This window comes from Esox lucius, chromosome 14, assembly GCF_011004845.1.
Source record: "Esox lucius isolate fEsoLuc1 chromosome 14, fEsoLuc1.pri, whole genome shotgun sequence".
In the NCBI taxonomy this organism is placed as follows: Eukaryota; Metazoa; Chordata; class Actinopteri; order Esociformes; family Esocidae; genus Esox; species Esox lucius.
The window spans coordinates 26,038,040-26,061,708 of record NC_047582.1 but is presented as its reverse complement, the minus strand read 5'-3'; the positions used below and the strand labels follow the sequence as shown (position 1 = coordinate 26,061,708).

Genomic DNA, 23,669 nt, shown 5'->3' with positions numbered 1-23,669 from the left:
AAAGTTCCACAATACATCAGTAGCCAGAGTAGCTCACAGTGGCAGGAGCCTATCTCCTGTTTCTGTAGCGTCTGGCAGCTGGATGTACAAGTGCCACTTGGACCATAGGCTAGTCTATCCAGGGTCTTACTCCCATTGTAGCTCCGTAATGCAGAGTACCAGGCAGAGAGGACTTGGGTTGGCAATGGAATCAGTTAAAGTGTTGGGTTGCATTTCCAGTCTTTGTAATGACTTGGAATTTAACCCCCAACCTTCCAATCTCAGAGTGGACACCCGGACCCGGAGTTGGCTTAGATTTCCAGAGTCTGGAGAAGCACTGCGGTCAAGGAGACATTCTTCAAGCATTTGGCTGTCAGCCAACTAGATTTTCAGTCAACTAAACTTCCAAGAATAGGATTTTAGGGTTTCTTCTCTACTGCCAAGTCTGATCTCACTCTTTCCTTCTCTCTCTCATTTTACCAGATAGGTTCACAGAGAACACATTCTTCTGTACATTACCAACCTGGTGTATAGTTACATAAGGAGGAGAAGGGATGAATAAGAAATTGGAATTGGAAACAGTAAACATGGTTTGTTTACTGACCACAGACTCAGGACAACTGTTTCATGTCACCTTTAATGTTTCATGGCACATTTTATGCGGAGCACTGTCCAGACATATTCTTTAGACAAGACTGAAGAGTGCCCCCTACTGGCCCTCCAAGTATCATCTTAGCTTCAGAGGCATGCCATCAATGGGGTTTATGATGCTGACAATACACAGAAACACAAACAAACACATTTTGGTATTACTATATTTGTGGGGACTTATATTATTATTCCCTTTTAATACAAATTCACCCATAGCACCCACACTGTAGGATTTTCTCTGTTTTACTATCCATCACAGGGATTTTTCAGCCTTGAATGTGAAGTAACACAACAGCACGCACACAAACAAACTAGCTCTCTAACTAACTAAGTTCTTCTCTCAATAATCTAAAAGTTGGCAGATTGTCAGCGAACAAATTCCAGAGAAATTGGGCTTCTGGCTGGGTCACAAAGTTTTAGTGGTTCTGCACTGTTTGACAACCAGCATAAATAGATAAGCTGGCCTTAGCCAGCATGAATCAAGACTGGACAACGGCTGCAAGAAAACACAAACTTCCGCTGCTGGTGAAAAAGTGAAATTGAAATGAAAAACGGAAAGTAGAAAGGAGAAGAGATGGGAGAAAGAGATATAAAAGATGACAGAACCACATAGGAGAACAGAGTGGAGAACAGAGTGGAGAACAAAGGGGAGAAAGAGGGGAGAACAGAGGGGAGAAAAGGAAAGGGGTAATAAAATCGAGAAGAGAGAAAGAATAGAGGGAGAAGGGGAGGGGAGGTCTGCAGTGATCCACAGCCACGTCAGTATTCCCCTCTATTTTCCCTCCCTCTCCTCACTCCCCTCCCTCCCTCTCCTCACTCCCCTCCCTCCCTCTCCTCACACCCTCCCTCCCTCCCTCTCCTCACTCCCCTCCCTCCCTCTCCTCACTCCCCTCCCTCCCCTCACTCCCCTCCCACAAGCCTTCCATTTCTGTCCGTCCTCCCACTCTTCTGTGCCGATGGATTTGATTGGAGCATGACGGTACGTTGTGTATCACACCACGTAAACTGAAGAATGATCTGACGCTGAAAAGCTCTATCATAAGGCTATTTTGACACTGGAGCATAAACAGCAGTGGCTCAGCCATAATTCCTCTTCCACATAAGTGAGGTTGAAGGCCAGAGCCGCTTCTTACGGCCAACAGGCTTGACACCACCGCAACCTGACAGGTCTACTGTTTAAAGTTGAACTCAAGCGCTCCAAATCTCAGGCTTACTGAAGAGAATTATGGCGCAAGAAGTGCTGAGAGATTACAGAAGAGGGTGTCAGAGTGGCGCTGTAGATATGTGCCCATGTCATCAAAATCTTGCACTTTCAAACGTAGAATTTTAAAGATAGTGATAGTGATTCCACATTATATATTGCAAATTTAAACAACACATTACACAGCTAGCCTAACATGGTGTTATTCGCTAATGCCCTGGATTGCAGCTTTAATACATGAAGGCCACAAGCAGCCAGTAGGAAAACACATACTAGAGGCGGTGCCACAAGCAGCCAGTAGGAAGGCACATACTAAAGACTGGGCCGCAAGCAGCCAGTAAGAAGACAAATACTAGAGATGGGGCCACAAGCAGCCAGTAAGAAGGCACATACTAGAGACGGGGCCACAAGCAGCCAGTAAAAGGCACATACTAGAAACGGGGCCACAAGCAGCCAGTAAGAAGACACATACTAGAGACGGGGCCACAAGCAGCCAGTAGGAAGACACATACTAGAGACGGGGCCACAAGCAGCCAGTAAGAAGGCACATACTAGAGACGGGGCCACAAGCAGCCAGTAAAAGGCACATACTAGAAACGGGGCCACAAGCAGCCAGTAAGAAGACACATACTAGAGACGGGGCCACAAGCAGCCAGTAGGAAGACACATACTAGAGACGGGGCCACAAGCAGCCAGTAAGAAGGCACATACTAGAGACAGGACCAGAAGCAGCCAGTAAGAAGGCACATACTAGAGACAGGGCCACAAGCAGCCAGTACAAACAGACTCAGTAGAGGAGTTCATGGAAGTCAGTAAAACAAATTCCATCAATGGACGGTAATAACCAGGTACTCACCAGGGTACAGCTGTTTGGTGGGGGCACTGAGCTGGGCCTTTTTGGATACTCTGTATGCCACATCGGCTCCTTTAGTGGATCTCCGATGCGCGCAGAAACCTGTCGTTTTCGTAACACCTTCAGGTAAACTGGGAAAATCTAATATCTTCAAGAGGTCCGCTGGCTCCGCTACAGAGGGAAAGAGAGGTGGATTTTAGGTTCAGAATCAAATCAAAAGTACTCATTTCATATTTACACTCACACATCTCTCTCAGTTATCCATATCCAGCCTGCCAGAGGACAAAGCCATGCCACCCACAGTGCTGAAAGGGAACGACAATACGCCAACTGTGCGTCTCACAGACCTTATTTGAGACGCCGAGTTTACAGCTTCTATGACACGCGACGGGCCTGACCAACATGCCTCACTCCACCACTTCATCTGTCCACTGCACACAGAAGCTTCAGCTGCCTTCCCACAAACATACAATTTCCCCACAATTGGGCAGGGCGGTCAAATCGTTGGGGTTTCCTCCGGAGCACCGCAAGGGAACGTGCAGCCGCAGCGTGGTCGGGTCAGAACGGGGTGTGACGTTATGTCTTGACCCAGTCTCACACCCCTGACCACATGGCTGCCGGGCTTAACAATCCCAACAAATTGAAGCCAAATACTAAGTCCCTGCAGAAAGATACTAAGTCCCTGTAGAAAGATAAAATATCCCTGCAGCCAAATACTACATAACCGAAGGATAATGACAGTAGGAACTGTAGAAAGCCATGGTTATAAGAACAAAAGGTAAAGACATAGAAACGATGCTTTGATCGCTTATGGTGTCGATCTTTCTCAGGTGGGCTACTCTTTAAACCAAACACCAACAGCGCACACAGCAAACACAGCATACACAGCACACACTGCACACACAGCACACACTGCACACACTGCACACACTGCACACACTGCACACACTGCACGCACAGCACACACTGCATGCACAGCGCACACAGCGCACACAGCGCACACAGCGCGCACACTGCACACACTGCACACACTGCACACACTGCACACACAGCACACACAGCACACACTGCACGCACAACCACACTGCACACACAGCACACACACACTGCACACACTGCACACACTGCACACACTGCACACACAACCACACTGCACACGCAGCACAAATACAGGTACCGCAGGGAGGATCGGGTGTCCGGTCACCCAGGACCACACACATTTCAGTGGAGTGTTGAATAGCCCTATCCATCAGAGGGGGGACAGAGGTAGGGAGAACGTTCCCCACATCTGCTTCCAGCAATAGGCCATTACACAGGCTGTAATGTGCAACGCAGATATAACCAAAAAACAAACCTCTCCAACTCTTAACTAGAGTCCAGACCCAAACCCACTACAGATACAGAAGGCCATTGTTCACCATCCACAGCTGAAGGGGAACGAACTCCCTGAATCAAAATCCAGCTGGGCTGTTGATACGAGGCAGTATGTGTTGCATCACTGTCAGCTAGCCACACAAAGCTGAGAAAATGTGGAGTTGAAAATCCATATTCAATGCCGCAAAGTTAAACATGACTGTGAAGAATGTTTGCACACTTCTTGCGAAAGTTAGATACCACACACAAACATGGCTGATGTAAACACACGTAACGACAGTCCCTTCACTATCAATCCAAAATGAAGATAGATATGCATTAACACAGAAAGGTTGAGAGAGGGGAAGAAGGGGGAGGAGAAAAATGGGTGAGGGAGAGAGAGAAAGTGCAAATCAGGGGGATAGAGAAAGAGAGAGATCTTACATGGGCGTGTAGTCACCATAAGGCCTAAAAGGAAAATATGTGGGATTGGAGTCAGGTGAAAGAATGTGAATAATGTGGAGATTCCCTCGTCAACTCCCTCCTCATCACTCTCTCCCTCCTGCTTGCTCTATTCTCTCTCTCTGTCACCGCTTCCTCAGACTCCTCCCGAGTTCCCTCTATCAGCTGGCCCTCTATCAGCTGGCCCTCTATCAGCTGGCCCTCTATCAGCTGGCCCTCTACCAGCTCTTTTCCTGTCATCATTCAGAAAACTCTTAGTATCTAACCACTAACTTCATAATTGTCTTTCCATCGAAATGTGAGGAGCAGTGGAACCCAGCACATAAACCTGCCTCTCTCGTTCTCTACCACAGCGGTTACCTTCAAGCAGTTAAATGCTGTAAACAAACAAACAACCTTGTCTCTCATCATCAGCAGAAAATGAAGTGAGGGCACCCACCAGCTAGAGAATGAAGTGAGGGCACCCACCAGCTAGAGAATGAAGTGAGGGCACCCACCAGCTAGAGAATGACTGTCATTTAACACACTATCACTGACCACTCCTATCACTGACCACTCCTATCACTGACCACACTGACTATCACTGACCACACTGACTATCACTGACCACACTGACTATCACTGACCACTCCAAACACTGACCACACTGACTATCACTGACCACACTGACTATCACTGACCACTCCTATCACTGACCACACTGACTATCACTGACCACACTGACTATCACTGACCACTCCTATCACTGACCACTCCTATCACTGACCACACTGACTATCACTGACCACACTGACTATCACTGACCACTCCAAACACTGACCACACTGACTATCACTGACCTCTCCTATCACTGACCACACTGACTATCACTGACCACACTGACTATCACTGACCACACTGACTATCACTGACCACTCCTATCACTGACCACTCCTATCACTGACCACACTGACTATCACTGACCACACTGACTATCACTGACCACTCCTATCACTGACCACTCCTATCACTGACCACACTGACTATCACTGACCACACTCACTATCACTGACCACACTGACCACACTGACTATCACTGACCACTCCAAACACTGACCACACTGACTATCACTGACCTCTCCTATCACTGACCAGACTGACTATCACTGACCACACTGACTATCACTGACCACACTGACTATCACTGACCACTCCAAACACTGACCACACTGACTATCACTGACCTCTCCTATCACTGACCACACTGACTATCACTGACCACACTGACTATCACTGACCACTCCTATCACTGACCACTCCTATCACTGACCACACTGACTATCACTGACCACTCCTATCACTGACCACACTGACTATCACTGACCACACTCACTATCACTGACCACACTGACTATCACTGACCACTCCAAACACTGACCACACTGACTATCACTGACCTCTCCTATCACTGACCAGACTGACTATCACTGACCACTCCTATCACTGACCACACTGACCATAATGACAATCAATGACCAGACTGACTATCACTGACCATTCCTATCACTGACTACCTAAGACCAAACTGACAATCATTGACCATCACAAATGTATTTGCTTGTTTTAAAGATCTCTTCTATGGTATTCAGATTCCACTGTCAAAATCAAGTGAAAAATACATTACACTAATGAACATTTTACAATTGGAATACATCCTCGGCGTAAACGTAAGAAAAGCTGTAACAACAAACAGTATTTTATATTGGATAATGAGGATTAATCTTTCTCTATATTGACAGAGATCATGTCAACATGATGCCCCAAAGGACTCCCCTGCTGACTAACCTTTCATTAGTGCTGTAGGGAATACTCCCAGGCCAACAACCCAGTATCACCATACTGTTTATCATCAGCCTGCCAACCGCCAAGAGACCTGTCTGTCTCCAGGGCAACCCACAGTCACAAGCCCCATAGGATAGTGGAGGCTTTAAGAAGGCTAAGGTGAGGAGGGCTGAAACCACACCAAAGCCACCACAGAAGAAGAGCACTAACAGCCTGCTGGGACAACATAGGGTGTGAAACAGTTTTCGAACACACACACACCCACAGACAAAGGTTTGCAAGTTCACCTGCGTACCCACACACAGGCTTGCATGCTCTAACACACACACACACATCAATAGACAGTATCTTTCTAAAGAAAGGAAAACCCGGAACTTAGCTGTGGTTCTGAAACGGCAAGAGAGGTCCAACTGACTAGAAAAAGTCCTTTATTTTAAAATTACCCCCATCCTGCTCAATTCCTTTGAGGTGGGTCCCTTCTCTCCTCATTAAAAAGTGGCTGAACACAGTGGCTGAACACACTAGCTTAACATAGTGGCTGAACACAGCCGCTGAACAAAGAGGCTGAACAAAGAGGCTGAACACAGCGACGTCTATAGTCATGAATATGGTCAACTAAAATGACAATCCCACTGAGGTTCAGATGTAATGCACGGCCTTGTGTTAGGAACTTCTACACAGGCTACATCAAATCACCCAGGGCCTTGAGGTAGAAAGAATGTGACCGTCTACTTCTGCTGGGTAAAGTTTGATCTGAATGTAATGGGGCAGTTGGCGATGGGCGATGAACGCTGTGTGTTTTTGATCATACCAGTCATGTCGTCCCTTCCAGAGACACTAACTCTCCCTCCTGACTCACCGACTGTTGATCCTATGCTCCCCACATCCATAAAAGGACATTGTCCAACACACGTCTTGCTCGGGTACTGTTTACATGGCAGCCAAGAGATCAACTTGGACTGGCTTGCCGACACCACCACACCACCCTCAGTGTTACCATAACGGACCCGGGACAGCTATAGGTTAATCTACCATCACCACGTCTTGGGGTTTTCAGTGTATGTGCTCATCACGAGCTAACTCACCCATTTACTCATTAAAAGCCTTGTGGAACAGTTCCACAAGCCAAAGACAATTAACAAGGTGATATGGGATCCCGGGTTCTGGGACTGTCTCTTTGAGCTCAGCTAGAAAGGGTGAAAGGATTGGGGGGGGGGGATTCCTTTTCTACTCAACTGTAAAGACAGTTGTCAATACAATGAGGAAACAACTCGTACACAAACGGACATCAGGAACTGGTTAATTAGCTACAGTTACCTAACACTGACACTTGCCAAACACTGACACTTACCTAACACTTACCTAACACTGACACTTACCTAACACAGACACTTACCTAACACAGACACTTACCTAACACTTACCTAACACAGACACTTACCTAACACTGACACTTACCTAACACTTACCTAACACTGACACTTACCTAACACTTACCTAACACAGACACTTACCTAACACTTACCTAACACGGACACTTACCTAACACTGACACTTACCTAACACTTACCTAACACAGACACTTACCTAACACTTACCTAACACTGACACTTACCTAACACTTACCTAACACTGACACTTACCTAACACTTACCTAACACTTACCTAACACTGACACTGATTGCCCGTAAGCATACGCTGATCAATTTGCTCTGTTAGTCAGGCGTGGCAACTAGTTAGAACAAATCCTGCAGAACCTGTGACTTCCCCCTGCTGTATGCTCTGGGAATAATATGGCTGAATGGAAAATAGTGTTGTTTCAGAGCCCCAAATTGTTCTAGAATTTCATGCTAACTATAGTACGGATCCTGTACCATATAACACAATACTGTTTTAGTCAGCGAGCAGTGGTTGGAGAGGAAGAGGATTTTTTTTTTTGCACTCACCCAGTTGTTGCTAACCATGACATGACCCTACAGAGGCTAGTTGTTTGGCTAATCCTCTCTGACACAACCTAATCCTATTAAGATCAGCAGCTTTTGGGGAGGAAACTATTGTCATCAGGATGCTCTCTCCCTTTCCCCTCTACCATAATCTCCCCTTTCCTCTCCCTCTATCAGTCCACCTACATCTCTCACCGATTCCCTCACGCCTCTTCTCACGTCTCTTTCCCTGAGAGATATGTAAATCAGTTGTCTTTCTGAGGTCTCTTGATGCTCCGACGAGTCCCCATGCTCAAGGTAATCTCGTCACTGTGCTGTGGTAAACAGTGGCTTGTGTCATACCCTCACCTCCGCCGTGCCCTAAATGCACCCCTCAGCCTGCAGCAGGTCACCCAGGGGGCATGAACAGAAATGTGGAAGGGGGGGGGGGGGGGGGTTAGCTGCTTGCTGGAAATGAGGGAAGAGGAGTGACATAACAACATTCTACATGGCCCAATTCGGCAACACAGAAACACACACAGACAGCTCCAAACCCCAATCACACTCCCTTCACCTCAGCCCAACCCGTTTTCTGAGGCAGAAAACCACATCCTCACCCACAGGTATGACTCTTCATCCCACCTCATTAAGGCTGAGTGTTTGTCTAGTTAGCGTGGCAGCTCCCTCGGGGCAGCAACACCTCAGGAACAGGATGGACCCTGACTGAAGCTGGGCCTGAGCTCTTTCCTGGGTAAACACGGACTGACCACAGCCCACAGCTCCCAAAGTGGATGGAGAGAGACAGAGAGAGCGAGAGGCTGTTTGTGTGTGAGACTGACCCGGACTCTGTGCAACCCCATATAAATCCGCTCTGAAAACAAACTAACTCTTTAATCAAATGAGATGAAATGAGGAGGTCATAATGCTGTGTCAGCACCTTTCCAACTTGTCCTTTCCTCTCATCTCCCTCCTCTCTGTCTTCCCCGTCCTCCCCCTCCCATCTCTCTGCCATTGGCCCTGCACGGCGCACATTGTAGCAGAACCACATCACAGCCTTCTCCTCTGAGCCAGAACCTAATGGCACACTGGGTCTGACACAGCTACAGAACACTGGATGCTTTGCAACCATCAAACCAACCGCAGAGTCGTAACTGCGGCACCACACAGACACAGTGCCCGAGTAAAGCAGGGGAAGAAAACGACAGACAAAAAAAGCGCTAAGCCTGGAGCAACACATATGGGCTGTTAACATCCCGGGCTCGTTGAACTAGCCTGCCCCCAAAGGCAGCTGGAGATGGTCCAAAACGGCCCAGTATATGGTCTCCGGTCCAAAGTCTCTGTGTAGGGAATAGGATCTCCTTTGGGGTGTTCCACAGGGCTGTTCTACACAGCTCCAGCGAGAACATTGAGAAACGTCGGAGGCTCTTAATTAGTATGACACATAATACCGTATGACACATCATCATCTGTTGGAGATCTGCAATCAGAGAGAAGGGACTGAGGCGAGTCGACAGGAGAATTAGGAACTTTTTTCTTCTTCTGTTAAACACCCTTCCGGCTCAGTGTGAACTACCCTCTCCCCTTCAGCTCTCTCCCGCCCCCCCCGCTCCCTCACTTCTGCTCCGAAAAGCTGCTTTTCCAGTTCCAGCAGGGTGCTTGTCTGTCCATCCACTCACACTCTCCTGTTAGTCTTAAGGCACTTCAAATATAGCCCACTGCGGCGCTGTAAGTGGCGTGTGTGAACAGATCTGTTTTACAGATCTGTTTTGCTAGACTTGGGCTGTGGAAGCAGCAGCACAACGGACTCCTAAAATAAACACCAAGTGAAAATGCATTAACATGAAATTTCACATTTCTTTACATTTTTCCTGGTGGATGTTCACTATGTAGAAAGCTCTTGATGTGGTTTCCTCCCTATATTCCACCATCTCTTGCCCTCCTTTCCACATTCTCTCTCTCTCTCTCTCTCTCTCTCTCTCTCTCTCTGAACAGTAGCTCCATTGCCAGGTTTATAATCCCGTTTTCGGCTGAGTGCCAGGATGATTGCAGAACCCCTGGTCTCACCCCGTCTTAGCACCACAAACACACACATTCACACACACCAAAGTCCACTGAGTGACTCGTGTCCATTAACTGCGGACGTCTCATTCCCCTGGTGGGGGGGCTGACAGCAGATCCAGTGAATCAGGGCTCTACACAGAATCTGGATTAACATTCTTCCCTCTCACACCAGCTGTGTCCCAAGCAGCACCTTGTTCCCTACCTAGACCAGATCCCTGGGAGCCCTAGTCAAAAGTAGTGTACTTAATAGGGGATAGATTGCTTTTTTGGGCCTGGACAGTGTTTCCGTGGTTAAGCCAGGCCACTCGGCTGAGGCCAGGCTGGTTGTGTTCTCAAGGCACATGCTTGACCTCGTGCTAAGGACAAAGAGCAATTAGCAGCAGTGTGGAGTCTCTCTGGCCAGCCTTCCCTCCGTCCGTCTTTCTGACCGTCGCCTAGAGACCAGGGCAGTGAAAACCACCAGGGCAGAATGGGAAACTGAACTTCCCCCTCCTGCAGCGCGGCATCCCAGATGAGGAGGGGGGGGGGGTGGAACGGCGTTAAAAATCCACCCGTAACCAACTGGGACGGATGTAGAAAAGCAATACGAGGGGAGGTGACTGACATGCAGAATGCTGCATCAACAAACAATGACTCATGTTCAGTAAAGATCCACATCCGGACTCAGACCTGGCCTGAGTTGCCCTCCATCCTCACGGGCAATGGTCAGAGTTGACCTGTAGGTGTTATCGTTATGATCACGTGATTAGACCAAAAGATTAACCCCATTACACCTATTAAACCCCACTACGACATGCACACACACACACACACATACACACACTCCTAAAGACACACACACACGCACTCTGACACACAGGTCCATTCATTCCATGCTTCATCCCACCAGTCAGTCTCTGGATCTCTATTCCCGGAACGTGTTTCTGCCTATTCTGTCCATGTCGCACTCTCCCGCTCACACACAGACACACATACACGCACACACACACACACACACACACATACACACGCTCCATGCTTACCAAAACAATATTTACATGAAAAAGAAAGATGAATAACATGAACTACAAAAACAATGTAACGTGTCTTTCAAACAAACATATCCTTAGTTAGGTAGAGTGAGCAAGACAGTGGAGATGGAAATGTCAGCAGTAGAGTTGAGGCAGTGACTTGGCTGATACCATGCCCTTAAACTGGCCCTGACAAACTGGCTCCTATATACATTTGCTGACAAAGTGGTTGTCACACAGATAAAGAGATGGACAGAAAGGCAGACAGACAGAGAGGCGGAGATTCCTAGGGAATAACTCCTGCTAGCTCCAAATCAAACTCTGAATAACAGGAAACACCAGACAAGATAAATAGTACAGGGATTTGAGACAAAGATTATCCAGGCATCCCAACCCACACACAAACAAACACACACACACACACACACACACACACAGACATGAATACAACTGTGCTAATGCAACACGTCAAAAACACAATCTTCGTCACAGACTCACACACTTAAGTTGAACTGAGATGAGTTTATCTTTAGAATGACCACTCTGGCAGAAGACTGATGATCTGTCCACGACACTACACAGCATTTGTCTAGAGTACGTAAATAAAAAATGGCTGCCCCTAAACAGTCTGAATTTAATACAAACAGATGGAAATTGAAATTAAAGTAGCACTAAGACACTATAGACACAACAGTATAAACACAATAGTCATGACATCGCAATTATAAATATTTGCCTCCATGAAGTAGCATATAAAAAAGCTGCTCACTTCAAATTGCTGTAAGATGCACACAGATGCACCACTCTTGTATCAGGAGCACTTCTCCCCGGAGGAGTGCACGTGAGCATGTGTGTGTGTGTGGGCACGTGTCTGCCCGCATGTGTGTACTCGTTCAGAGTCCACGTGTGAGCGAGCGCTGGCCAGCCTGTAACCCAGGTCTTATTGCTTTAACAGAGGGAATACCAGATGGTTTACTTAATTGTTTCCACGGTGAGTGCAGAGGGACTCGGAGTCTAAGAGCAGAACGAGATAAATCAGAGTCTACCGCCTACCCACCCCGCTGGCCTCCTCCCTCCCACCCTTCCACAGCAACTCACTAAAATGGAAAAAATGAGTACAGCTGGGTGCTGCGCCTCACTTAACACTCAGTTTACAGCAAGTCTGGCTGCAGAGAAAAGGCACTCTAAAGACACAAGTAATACTCCTCCCGGCTGCTCTCACTCTCTCATTCTCCTGTAGCTATTTTGTAACTTCCTTTAGGAAGTCTTGCTGTCCTTGTCGGTCCCTGGTCTTTTCCCTTCTTTCTCTCGCGTTCCCTTTCTCCGCCGCTGTCTCTGTGTCGCTGATTATCTATCTCTCCCTGTCTTTCTGTCTGTTCTCTTTCCCTCTCTCTCCATGTTTCTCTCAGTCCCCCCATGCTTCTCTCACTCTTACTTCCTCCTTGGGCTTCCTCGCTCACCCCGTTCTCTCTCTTTCTGTCTCTTTTCTCTCCTTGGGCTCCCTTGCATCCTCTGTCTCTCTTCTCTCTCTTCTGTCCCTTCTCTGTCCCTCCTCTGTCTCTCCTCTGTCTCTCCTCTGTCCCTCCTCTGACTCTCCTCTGTCTCTCCTTTGTCTCTCCTCTGTCCTTCCTCTGTCTCTCCTCTGACTCTCCTCTGACTCTCCTGTCTCTCCTCTGTCCCTCCTCTGTCTCTCCTCTGTCCCTCCTCTGTCTCTCCTCTGACTCTCCTCTGTCTCTCCTCTGTCCCTCCTCTGACTCTCCTCTGTCCCTCCTCTGACTCTCATCTGTCTCTCCTCTATCACTCTTCTGACTCTCTCGCTGCTGATCTCATTAGGACCTTGGAGGGCTGACTGCTGGATGTCTAAAGACAGAACAAGACCACGCTCGCCTTCCAAAAATCCCTTTCCTCAGAAGCACTTCGGACAGACAGGAACAAGACAGAGTAGAAAATTGTACTACAGTATAAACATAATACTAACAAAAGCCTTGACAAACACACACACACACAACAGAACTTTCCAATGGCTATCAGACTTCAGAATCTCAACAATCTGGCTGTTGCTAGAGTGACACAGTTTGGCCCAATTACGTGAATTGTTTGGATTTTGGGTAAATTGTGACAACCAATCCTAAGCTCTTTTCATTCGATGCAGGAATAACTAGAAAGTATAATGCCTTCTTTTGTTCACATCCTGTACAAAACACAATTCCATGTCATCATTAGTGAACTCAGTGACCCAGAAAGTTTTGCCAGAAAACTGTTCTCACCGAAGCACTGAAGAATTATTTCAAACATGCTCACGGGCCAACTCGTTCAAAGTCTTGCCTGAAAATTTAACATGACAACCAGAATGATAACACATTTACAAAGAAAAATAAACCTGAACCAGCTCCTTAGAAACAGAAAACAAAATTATTCTATTACTAATTGCTAAAATATTTACTGGCAGCAAGAACAACATTCATAATTGTGGAGCTTAATTATGAATGACCCAATAAAGTGATAGAAATGAAATTATTATGGTTAGAAAACATAAGATAAAGACTGTCCACGACAGCTGTTAGGGAAGGTTTTACTTTATTAGGGATCAAACTATATTGCTTATAAATCAATTCATGTTTTAGGGAAACAATTGCATTCCGCTCATGACAGAAAAACGTAGACCATGTTGCCATGGCCTTTAATGACCAGTGAAAAACCCTTCAGTGAGACACACAACCTCGCCAGGACAACTACTCCAAAACTCCTGGGAAAGAATCTTGGGAACTCGCTTCCACCATTTCCAAAGCAACTATTTCCTGTCCTGGTTTTGACTGATCGCCTTGGCCTGGCCTGAAGTTGTCAGTGACTTTCCAAGACAGGGCAGATAACCCACCTGCCAGGTAACCAAGAAACAGACAGGCTTCCTTTTCACCTCCCTTTCTCAGAGATGAGTTAAAAAAAAAGAGGAAAAAACTACTGATGGAAATGGGTAAGAGAGAGAGAGAGATATAGAGAGAGCAAAAGAGAGTGAAAGGGAAGTGAGTGTCATCCTTACTCTTTCATTTCCCTCTTAGCAAGGCAGAGGGAAATAGAACGTCTTTCCTCCATCTATCACTGCTCAGTATGAAAGTAATTACTGATGTGAGAACGGCTGTGTCCTGCAGGCGAGTGCCTGAAGGTCAGGAGGAGGTCCCTCCATAATAACACTGCACCACAACCCATAATGACAGACTGACACACGCAATCAGCAACCCTCTCAGAGCTTTGGATAAACCCAGGCCGCATTAAGCTCTGTGCAGCTCAGTTGGTAAAGAATGGCACTTACAACGCCAGGGTTGCGGGTTCAATTCTGGGAAAGTAAAAAATATATATACATAATAACTTCAGCGATGCGAAGTGAGCCGATGTTTCTATCTTTTCCGCCAATCACAAACCGCACTCGTCGGGAACTGCCCCACATCGGAACATGCTGCAGCTGAAACTGCAATGGTGTCTTCTAAGTGGCTAGGGGTTAAACTGACTTCAGGACACAGTTGTGACTTAAATTATGCAATTCTAAGTCCACTTTTTTATTAAATTTGCCATTTACTTACTTCACTCCTTGCAGAAATGACCAGAAGATATCTGCAGAGGATTTTGCAAGTAAATGTTTCCAGTAATTTCTCAAACCAAATTATTCCAGGTGCTTGAGATACTCACCATTTCCGCCCGGCCTGTCTATCCATTTGCAATGACATGTAGTCTCATACTTCAGGCCCTCGTAGTCCTATCACCCCCACCCTAAACCACCCTGGACCAGATGCGGCTATTCTGGTCGTGTTCGGCAGAGGAGGAGGGGACATGTCGTGTTATTGTTAAAGTTCCGTCTTGTGAATGTCAGAGGCAGGATTCCACACAGCGCACCTTTGATAACACAGGCATGAAATTCAAATGTACAAAATCACCCCACCGTTTAAAAAAGAATCATCTTTAATTGAACATTACATTTCAGATGTTTTGCTGGTACATACATCAAGTCTTGAAATCAGACGTACACCGATGGCCAATCTTAATGAACGCCTATCCATCCTGCTGCGTGATAATTGCACACGCTGTAAGATAGAACACGCCTTGCGGGGTTCCACTCGAGTGCCTTACGGGGTTCCACTTGGTTTGTGGTGGCTGCACCGGTGCACATTCACGTGAAGGGGCCACCGGGTGCCCTAATTGGCCACGTCATTGATCATTTTCACTCCCTCAGCAATTCGGACACTTGTGCAAATGGTGGAGGCCCGCGTGAACACCCAAATGGAGGGCAGAGGTTGGAGTGGGGAAGGAGGGGTCTGTTTGTGGTTTAGTCTTTTCAACCACCATTGCCAGCAACCCCTATCCCCCCTGCACATTAGTATCACCTAACAAGGCAAAAATAGAATGTCTCCCACTGAAATAGAGATGTTTCTAACAACCAGACAAGGAACCATGTGATTTTCCCCTAAAACGCTTTATTCAGTAGTTTTGCTGCCAGGCTGTGGCTAGGCTGGCTTGGGTTAGGGGACTGGGGTTGGAAAGGATGACTCAGAACATTGCTTTCCTCAATCATTATAATACCCCTTAATAAGGAACAGTGCTGCTCTCCTGAAGAACTGAGCTGAGTAGTAAAAACCCTAATTATTTTAGCTGAAAAGTATATTAATTCTGGTCTTACGGGGCTCACTACAGTACCGATGTTGAGGGAAACCATGATTACAGCACAGACAGTGAGGGAAAGATAACACTGAGGTAAAAAGATAACAAAGTAAAAGTAATTCCCAAGTCTTCACTAGTACCTGGTCATGTTCACCAGGGGAATTAATTAAGACCTAAATGTTTCACCTGGTCATTTAGGTCTTAATTAGGAACTTCCTTCAGCTGGGGAGCACAGATATGGTACAACACCTGTTGTAAACAAAAGCAGCTGAACCCAAAACAGTTAAAAGAAACAGTTGACGGTGACTCGTAAGACCCACTGTTGAAATAATTAAAATCCCTAAAACCTATTTTGGGATCCCCGGGTTGTCTTCATGTAGTTACCTAAACTAAATATGAAATACTCTACTTGTCACTATGAAATCAAAATAATACTGTACGGTTATGTTTTATTGTTCAGTTCACGATGAGCCCCGTCTTGGCCCCCCGGAAAAATCTGGCCCTTATAACTTTGGCCCTTACAGATTCATGGTGTGAAGACAGCCAACAAGATTCTCTGTGATTTGTCTATGAAGAGCAGTGTTTGACTACCGAACAGTGTTTCACTGTGCCACACAGTCTCTTAAAAGACACACACACAGTTGTGATCTCGGTCAGTTGACAGAGGGTCAAACATCTGACCTTAAATGTTATTTTTATCACCCATCTCATTGCGTCATCGCACAGAAATCCTAACTCATATGTGACCGTCAGTCTTTGCTGTTGATCAGAGCACTGGATGGAGCTGGTTGGTGGCTAGGGGTCAGAAACCAAACAGTGAACGGCCCAACTGCCCGGCCCATTCAGTTATCCACCATAATGGTGGCATTCACAGTCTGAACTGGCTCATGAGATTGCAGGGTCACAGCATCTCTCCACAGTCCAGCGAACTCAGATTCCTTCCGCTGCACCACGGTGATAGACACACAATCACACACACACACACACACAGACACACACACACGCATACAAACCCACAGACACACAATCACATACCCACACACAAACACACAGACCCACACACAAACACACACAAAATATGCATTTTCGAACTACAGACAACCATTTATTTGATTGAGAGAAACAGACCTTAAGACCTCCCCATATGGAGGTTTAAAAACATGGCCATTGTGAAGCTGGAGCCAGCAGCCTTTCTGTGCTCATTCGGAAGGGAGAAGCAATGATTAATAATGATGGGGTCTGTGTTTTGTGCGAATGCTATCTATAAACTGGACTTTGGGTTTCATCTACCCATTAACATAAAACTGTGCTGCTGTCCTTGAAAGCTGAGCAGAATAGTCAAAATCAATTATTTCGGTGAGGCGTAAGCTTAGAAGTTTCCTCATTCTGGTCTTATGTGGTACAATGCAACGAAGATATTGAGGAAAAACAACTGAAAGATAACGAAGTTACCCATCTCGATCTATGGCAAATAAACACAGATATGGTAAAGCATCCATAGTAAACAAAAAAAGTGTTCAAGCAAACAGTCGACACTCATTTTGAACAATGGTGGCATGAATTCATTATTTCATGGCAAATTCCAAATATCTGATGCCTGTAGATTCACAAATCTGTGGCCAGAACAGAACCTTTCCAGAAGTTTCCACTGCAACACCAGGACCATTTAAAAGGCTTGATCACAGACATGCTGCATCAGTTACATCTTCCTTAGTAACAACGTTCCCCATTCATACAATGCATCAGATCAACAATGGAAACTCTACTTTACAAAGAACTGTTCCAATTGAGGACCGAGAGGAACCAATAGAACAGAGAGTGGGAGGGCAGAAATCAGCTGGGGTCTAGATGTGTTGACATTTGACCCCCATAGTAAAGTCAACCTTCACTCAAAAACAACCATTCAATGCCTCAGATGGCTTTGCTTGGGTCCAAACATAGCTGCTATGAAAATCACACAGTTTCTATAGTCTAGCACCAAAATGGGGGAACTGCTATTTTTCAAACAAAAACCCTAAACTCTAAAACGAGTGATGTACTTACGTTGTATTTTTCTTGAGGAAAATGAAAAGGTATTTTATTTCATAGTGCCTTGTTCCATCAAGAGTGGGATGAAAACATCTGGAAGGCATTTTCATCCATCTTTTTTTAGGATTAGCAGACGGCACAATGGAGCTTATCGGATCCAGATGGTGAACGAGCACATAGTGCTCAACAACAACTCCGTTCTTATTCTACCCTATCCTTTTTTAAAGAAGAAATTGATTTATATTATTGGAAATAAATTATTGGAGAAACATAAAGAATGTATAAATTGCAAAGACCCCAGTACCAATTTTCCTTTTCAGTCAGAAAACAACAACCGTTGTGGTCAATGTTCGCATTTTGAGAAGTTTTTGGCCGTTTTTGGCACCCACCCACGTTTCCATTTCATCCAGGTATTTAAAGAATGTTATTCCAGGTTTTTTGATGAATAAAACAGTTAGACATTTCAGTAAGAGACCTAGAGGATGGTTTCCTATTGATGCAGATTAAAATGACCATGAGGAACCATGACAAAAAGAGCCAAAATACTGATATTTTTTTATATCTTATTCATTCTGGTGTTCACTTGGCGGAAACAGTCAACTTCTATTTAACATCTCCACACTAAAAAACTTTTGTGCTAAGCTAAGGCCAGCTGTGAAAAGCAGCCAAAAAAAGCTCAGGGAACAAAGGCGTTTTAAAATAAGCTTGAAGTTCGACACGAAGATCTGCAATGTGACTAAATAAATTAGATATTACTTTCAAAAATTATTTCTCGAAAATGTAATCAAACCAGGGTTCGGTTTGGTCAACAAAGTTGGTCAATTCAAAAAAATGAAATTCAAAATTTCAGCTATTTCAATATGCATTTAGGGTAAATGATTTAATAATACCTCTAAAAGTGATTTATTTTTATTGAATTTTCGTTAATTTTTGATATTTAAATTGTTTTCTAAATTTTGTGATTTAATTTTAATTTGTTTATTCATCAAAGCCGTTTTGGAGAATGATTATTCCAAAGTAAAGCGAATCATTCAAGATTGACAAAGTACCCAAAATGCACCTCTCTTTCTCTCTTCGTCTCTCCAGTCCTGTGTGGCAAGAAACTCACCAGGTATGAGTTAGGGGAAAAAATCATAAACATCATAGCAATAGGCAATGGATGAAAGCTGATCTTACTTTGGAGGACGAACCTTATGTTCCGGGAATACTAACCACAGTTTGGTAAAACCAGGAGTAGCAGAAGTTCAACTCCTGATCCTAAAGCAGACATTCCTTTCCTCAGGCTATGAAATTGTAAACCTGGCAGTGCAGGTCACCTGAAGGTCATGATCTTTGAACTTTATACTCTGACCCCTGGCCTCTGACCGGCTCATCACACTCAGGACACTCGTCTTACCAGTATTTCACTCCTCTTATGCAGGTCAAGAGAACACTGTGGGTCATAAATAAAAGGGATATAAACAATAAACTGGACAGAGGTCAGGCTTCACTTATGTTGGAAGTCTCATTAAATGTGTGCATTTCAAACCAAACTATTATTGAAACATTGGTTTTGATAGCGAGACCACTGTTCTGAATTCTTGAACAAAAATGTATTGAACACATAGCCTGTCTTATACTGTATTTCCACCAGTTTAGAGAGCCAATCATGTTATTGTGAGTTGGTGAAAAACTACTGTATTGTCAACAATTGTATTAACTTAATTTAAATAGTATACATAAAACTGTAACATTCAGATCTCAAATAATAACTGTAGTTTATATATACGTTATTTTGAACTGTGAATTCTTGGGGCTAGGCTTTCATTAATGGAAAGTCATTCCTCAACAAAATGCACTTTCTATATACATTATTACATCTATTAAGTAATCATTGATTGAGATCTTGATTCCTCCAATCTATATAATAGAAATACTATGATGAAACAGTTTCACTGTGTAAATGAAGTCCAACATGGTTTGTTTTGCCAATTCCTTGGGTCATTTGTTGGCAAGACACAACGAACAGATCTGGGCCAGGGAAATGGTTCTGGATGGAAGTATCTAGAAGAAATTGATGGATTTGCTTCTCAGGACCTTCTCAGCCTTGGATCTTTTACTGCTGGGGCCCTGGGTGAAACTTACATCATTAATTTTAATTGCCATATAATTACACAGTTTGTCGGCTCTTTCAAAAGCTGAGAATCAAAGCTGATTCATGAGCTATCTCATGCCTCCTAACCTGATGCTCAGGTAATCTGGTGGAAAAATGTTATTCTAGCTAATATTCAGAATGAATATGATGCTTATTTCCCTTATAAACAATATATTCATGAATGATTCATTTATTCACAGATTTGATTTTTTTAGGTTGAGCTGTTTAGCAATATGATAATTATTCTGCTAGCCAACATGAAGTCTTACAAAGAAAACTGCACTCATAGTCGCATGTGTTGAAGCATCACAGATGATCATACTTAACAAGTCCCAGGTTCCATTCTGATGATCTTTATGAGATGATTAAAGCCAGGAGCCTCGCGGTGCGTTGTTCCACTCCCTGCAGGCCTAGTAAAACTCCAACCTAACTTTCCATGTCATTGGACTGGAGCTATGATGACATGACTGAGATCTGGTTGCGAGTCTGTCAATTACACACTGTATGAAGAATGGCAAGACCCCACCCACTGGATTATTTCTACCGTTATTTACCAGGTTGCAGTGAGGTCAAAAGAAACTGGACATTTCTCTTATAGTATAATCCCAACCCCTCACATAACCAAGAGTGTTATAATCAATAATCAAAGTCACTATTGAAAATGCAATTGTTTCCATCGTTAGCACAATACTTTAACTTGCCTGTGCAGGCCCATACAACTTAGGGTGACAGGAAATCAAATTAAGTTATCAAATTCCTGTCAAAGGGAATTTCATTGAATGCAGTCACGCTCTCCAGATCACAAGTTCTTAGTTACATGTATCTGTCTCGTCTGTTGAGGTATGTGGGGAGAAAAGACCAGGCCATCTGTTTATGCCTGCCTGACTGACAGACAGACTTACTGAGGGCTCCACAGTAGCCACCATGCTAGTTAAGGCCACCTACCATGCCAGGCAGGCCAGTGAGCTAATGATACATATACACCCACCCCTCTTCTGCTCCTGTCTATGGAACCAAACCCCCACCCCACACTTCTGCTGCAAACAACAGTGTCAAAAACTTTAGCAAAAGAGCCATAGTGTTAAACCCTACAGGTAACCAGACACACTTTATAAAGCTTAGGTTATATTTGATCACAAAATTACAAAGGTTTTCTCATCACATTTAGAAAATCAGAAAACTAGAATTTATGGGTAAATCCAGACAAATGTTAATGGTATATTTCGAAAATAAACTTCAAAACGATTTCCCAGACATATTACACATACATTTTATGGAACGGAAGAAGTGTCCGTGCGCATCCTTGAAATCAATGAGATGCCAAGGGTTGGCTCCACCCCTGCCACTTCTGATGACAGACAGTCACGCCCACTCAAGAGAGCAGCGCTCCATTCTGTTTCTCATTAAAAAACTACTTTGAACTTTAAAGTAAACTCTCTCATATGGGATTTGGAGCACAGTGCACTCATGGATATGCTTGTCATCAAGTCTAAAATGCAAGCCAATGCCCGAAAGCTTGACAAATACACAAGTTCAAAGCAAAAAAATTATAATATTTGATATAAAAAAATACACACATATCCACGAAAAGCTGTACATATTTTTTTTATGCTACAAGAAAATCCATAAAGTAGGGTCAGTAAAGAACATAGGTCCAATCACTCAGATCTTAAAAACACCAATAATGTATGCAAAATGAAGTGCATTAGATGTAGCACCATAGATGGCGCAGGAGGACCCCGGTGCACAAATCCATAGCTGGAGGTAGCGAAGTTCAAGAACGAATGAAAAAGTAAACTTTTGGCTCAAGTTGGTGGAAAAATAGATTTTGTTGGCGCATCAAGTCGTCTACGAAGAGGGATCTTAGCAAATCGCCTGATAAAAGACAGCAATCCAGGATGAAGTAATCGCGTGCTATTCTTTAATAGACTTGACCTGGCCCCCGGTCATTTCAGTTTACCACACGAATATGAACGTGGACTACACTCACATTTCAGAAACAATACAACGTAACAGCGTGTGAAAGAGGGATGTGGAGTTATGTTGCCTTGGGGGACACCGTGTAAGACAGCGAGGTGTTGCACATGAGAGCATAAAACAAAAGACCGACCCAAAACTGCGCATCAGCAATCGCCTGCAAGAATATTCATCAGGCTCCGTTTCCGAAAGGTACATATCTTACCTGAACTGGCTTGCGATGTGACAAAAAGTAGAAGAATCGCTAAAGTGATTTGCGCGTCCTTTATCCTCCGTTTTACTTTCCATCTTATATGGGTATCCATGGTCGCCAGTGACGTCCACGGCAAAAAGTTGAATTTAATTTTCGAGATCAACTTAAACAAAATACAAGTGACAACTTCTGATTAGGAGAACTAGTAGCCAAAGGTCCCAGAGAAAGAGAAAGGGGAAAATTGCGTTATTTTCTCAAGCAGCCATAAGTTTTGGAGTGTGGAGTCCTCCAGCTAGGGTGACGGATGGGGCACCCTCTTTCGTGAACTCGTCCTCTCCACTTCTCTTCGGTCCTCTGAATAGGCTACCCTGCGCTACTGAGCCTCCGACCAGAAGTGTTGCCCCCTCTCAATCGTCACTTGAGTCTTTGGAACTAAAGAGGAAAAAAGGTTTCCCCGCAGGCTGTCAATCAGGATGAGGACAGGACAGGAAAACAAATCAGAGGGCTCGACATATAGACGGGCCTTTCAATTGGCTGTGAAGTAGAGGAAAAGTTTAGTGAAAGTTTTCCGCCCACTCTCAGTGCGATGAAGTTGCAGGCGCCCTGTGGCTGTTCTTTCTGATTCTTTTTTTTTTTAACAAGAACATCCAGGATGCTTTGGAGAAGGGGCGTAAAAGCGGGAGATACAAACACATTTTGGACAAGAATAGAATTGTTATAATATCCAACAGTCTCCATTATTTTTCGTACAGAAAATAAGTAATTCTAGTACTTTTAACAATAATATAAGAATCTGACTTTTAGACAAAAGTAGAAAAAACAGTACAGCATGTTATAGAAAATGCTGGAGAGCATTCCAGAGTTAACTCCAGAGTTAACTTAACAGTCTATTATAAGAATGATTCTCACTGGCCCAGACTGGCCCCTGCCACGCTTGGCAACTGGAGCACTCTGGCCTGGAGGGGTGCTGATCTTTTGACTCTAGCACAGATCATTAGCCATGCTCATGGAAGAGGCCTAACATATTTAGAATGCAATAAAATCTAAATTCGGAATACAAGTAACAATACGATTAAACATGTATTTACTGTGTTCCTGTGTTGGCATGACTGTAATCTTGTCTATTATGATGACATTGCATACAATAGTTCATCATGAAAATAACATGAAAAGTGTATGGTTTCACCTTTCATTGTGACTAAATGTAAATATTTCATTTAGAGCCATTACAATTTGGGAAAACCCTGACACTTCAATTTCGAGTGAAATCTACTGTGTTGTGTACACACATAGAGAATGCCTGGAATGTGCAGTCCTTTTGTCCAAGGGTCCATATGGCTTGTTTGTGTGTGTGTGTGTGTGTGTGTGTGTGTGTGT

At 44.5% G+C, this 23,669-nt stretch overlaps 1 protein-coding gene across 2 annotated transcripts in view; it reads right to left on the bottom strand.

The window, feature by feature from the left end:
- The window catches only part of col5a1 (procollagen, type V, alpha 1), an 89,114-nt gene extending 66,407 nt beyond the window's left edge, over positions 1-22,707 (bottom strand). For both annotated transcript variants that reach the window (XM_010878281.5, XM_010878282.5), the window contains exons 1-2: positions 22,305-22,707; positions 2,688-2,855 (exon numbers count right to left, since the gene is read on the bottom strand). In XM_010878281.5, coding sequence (XP_010876583.4) covers positions 2,688-2,855; positions 22,305-22,404 — 268 coding nt within the window. In that variant the 5' untranslated portion in view covers positions 22,405-22,707. The remainder of the gene's footprint in view (positions 1-2,687; positions 2,856-22,304) is intronic.
- Positions 22,708-23,669: the final 962 nt, after the last annotated feature.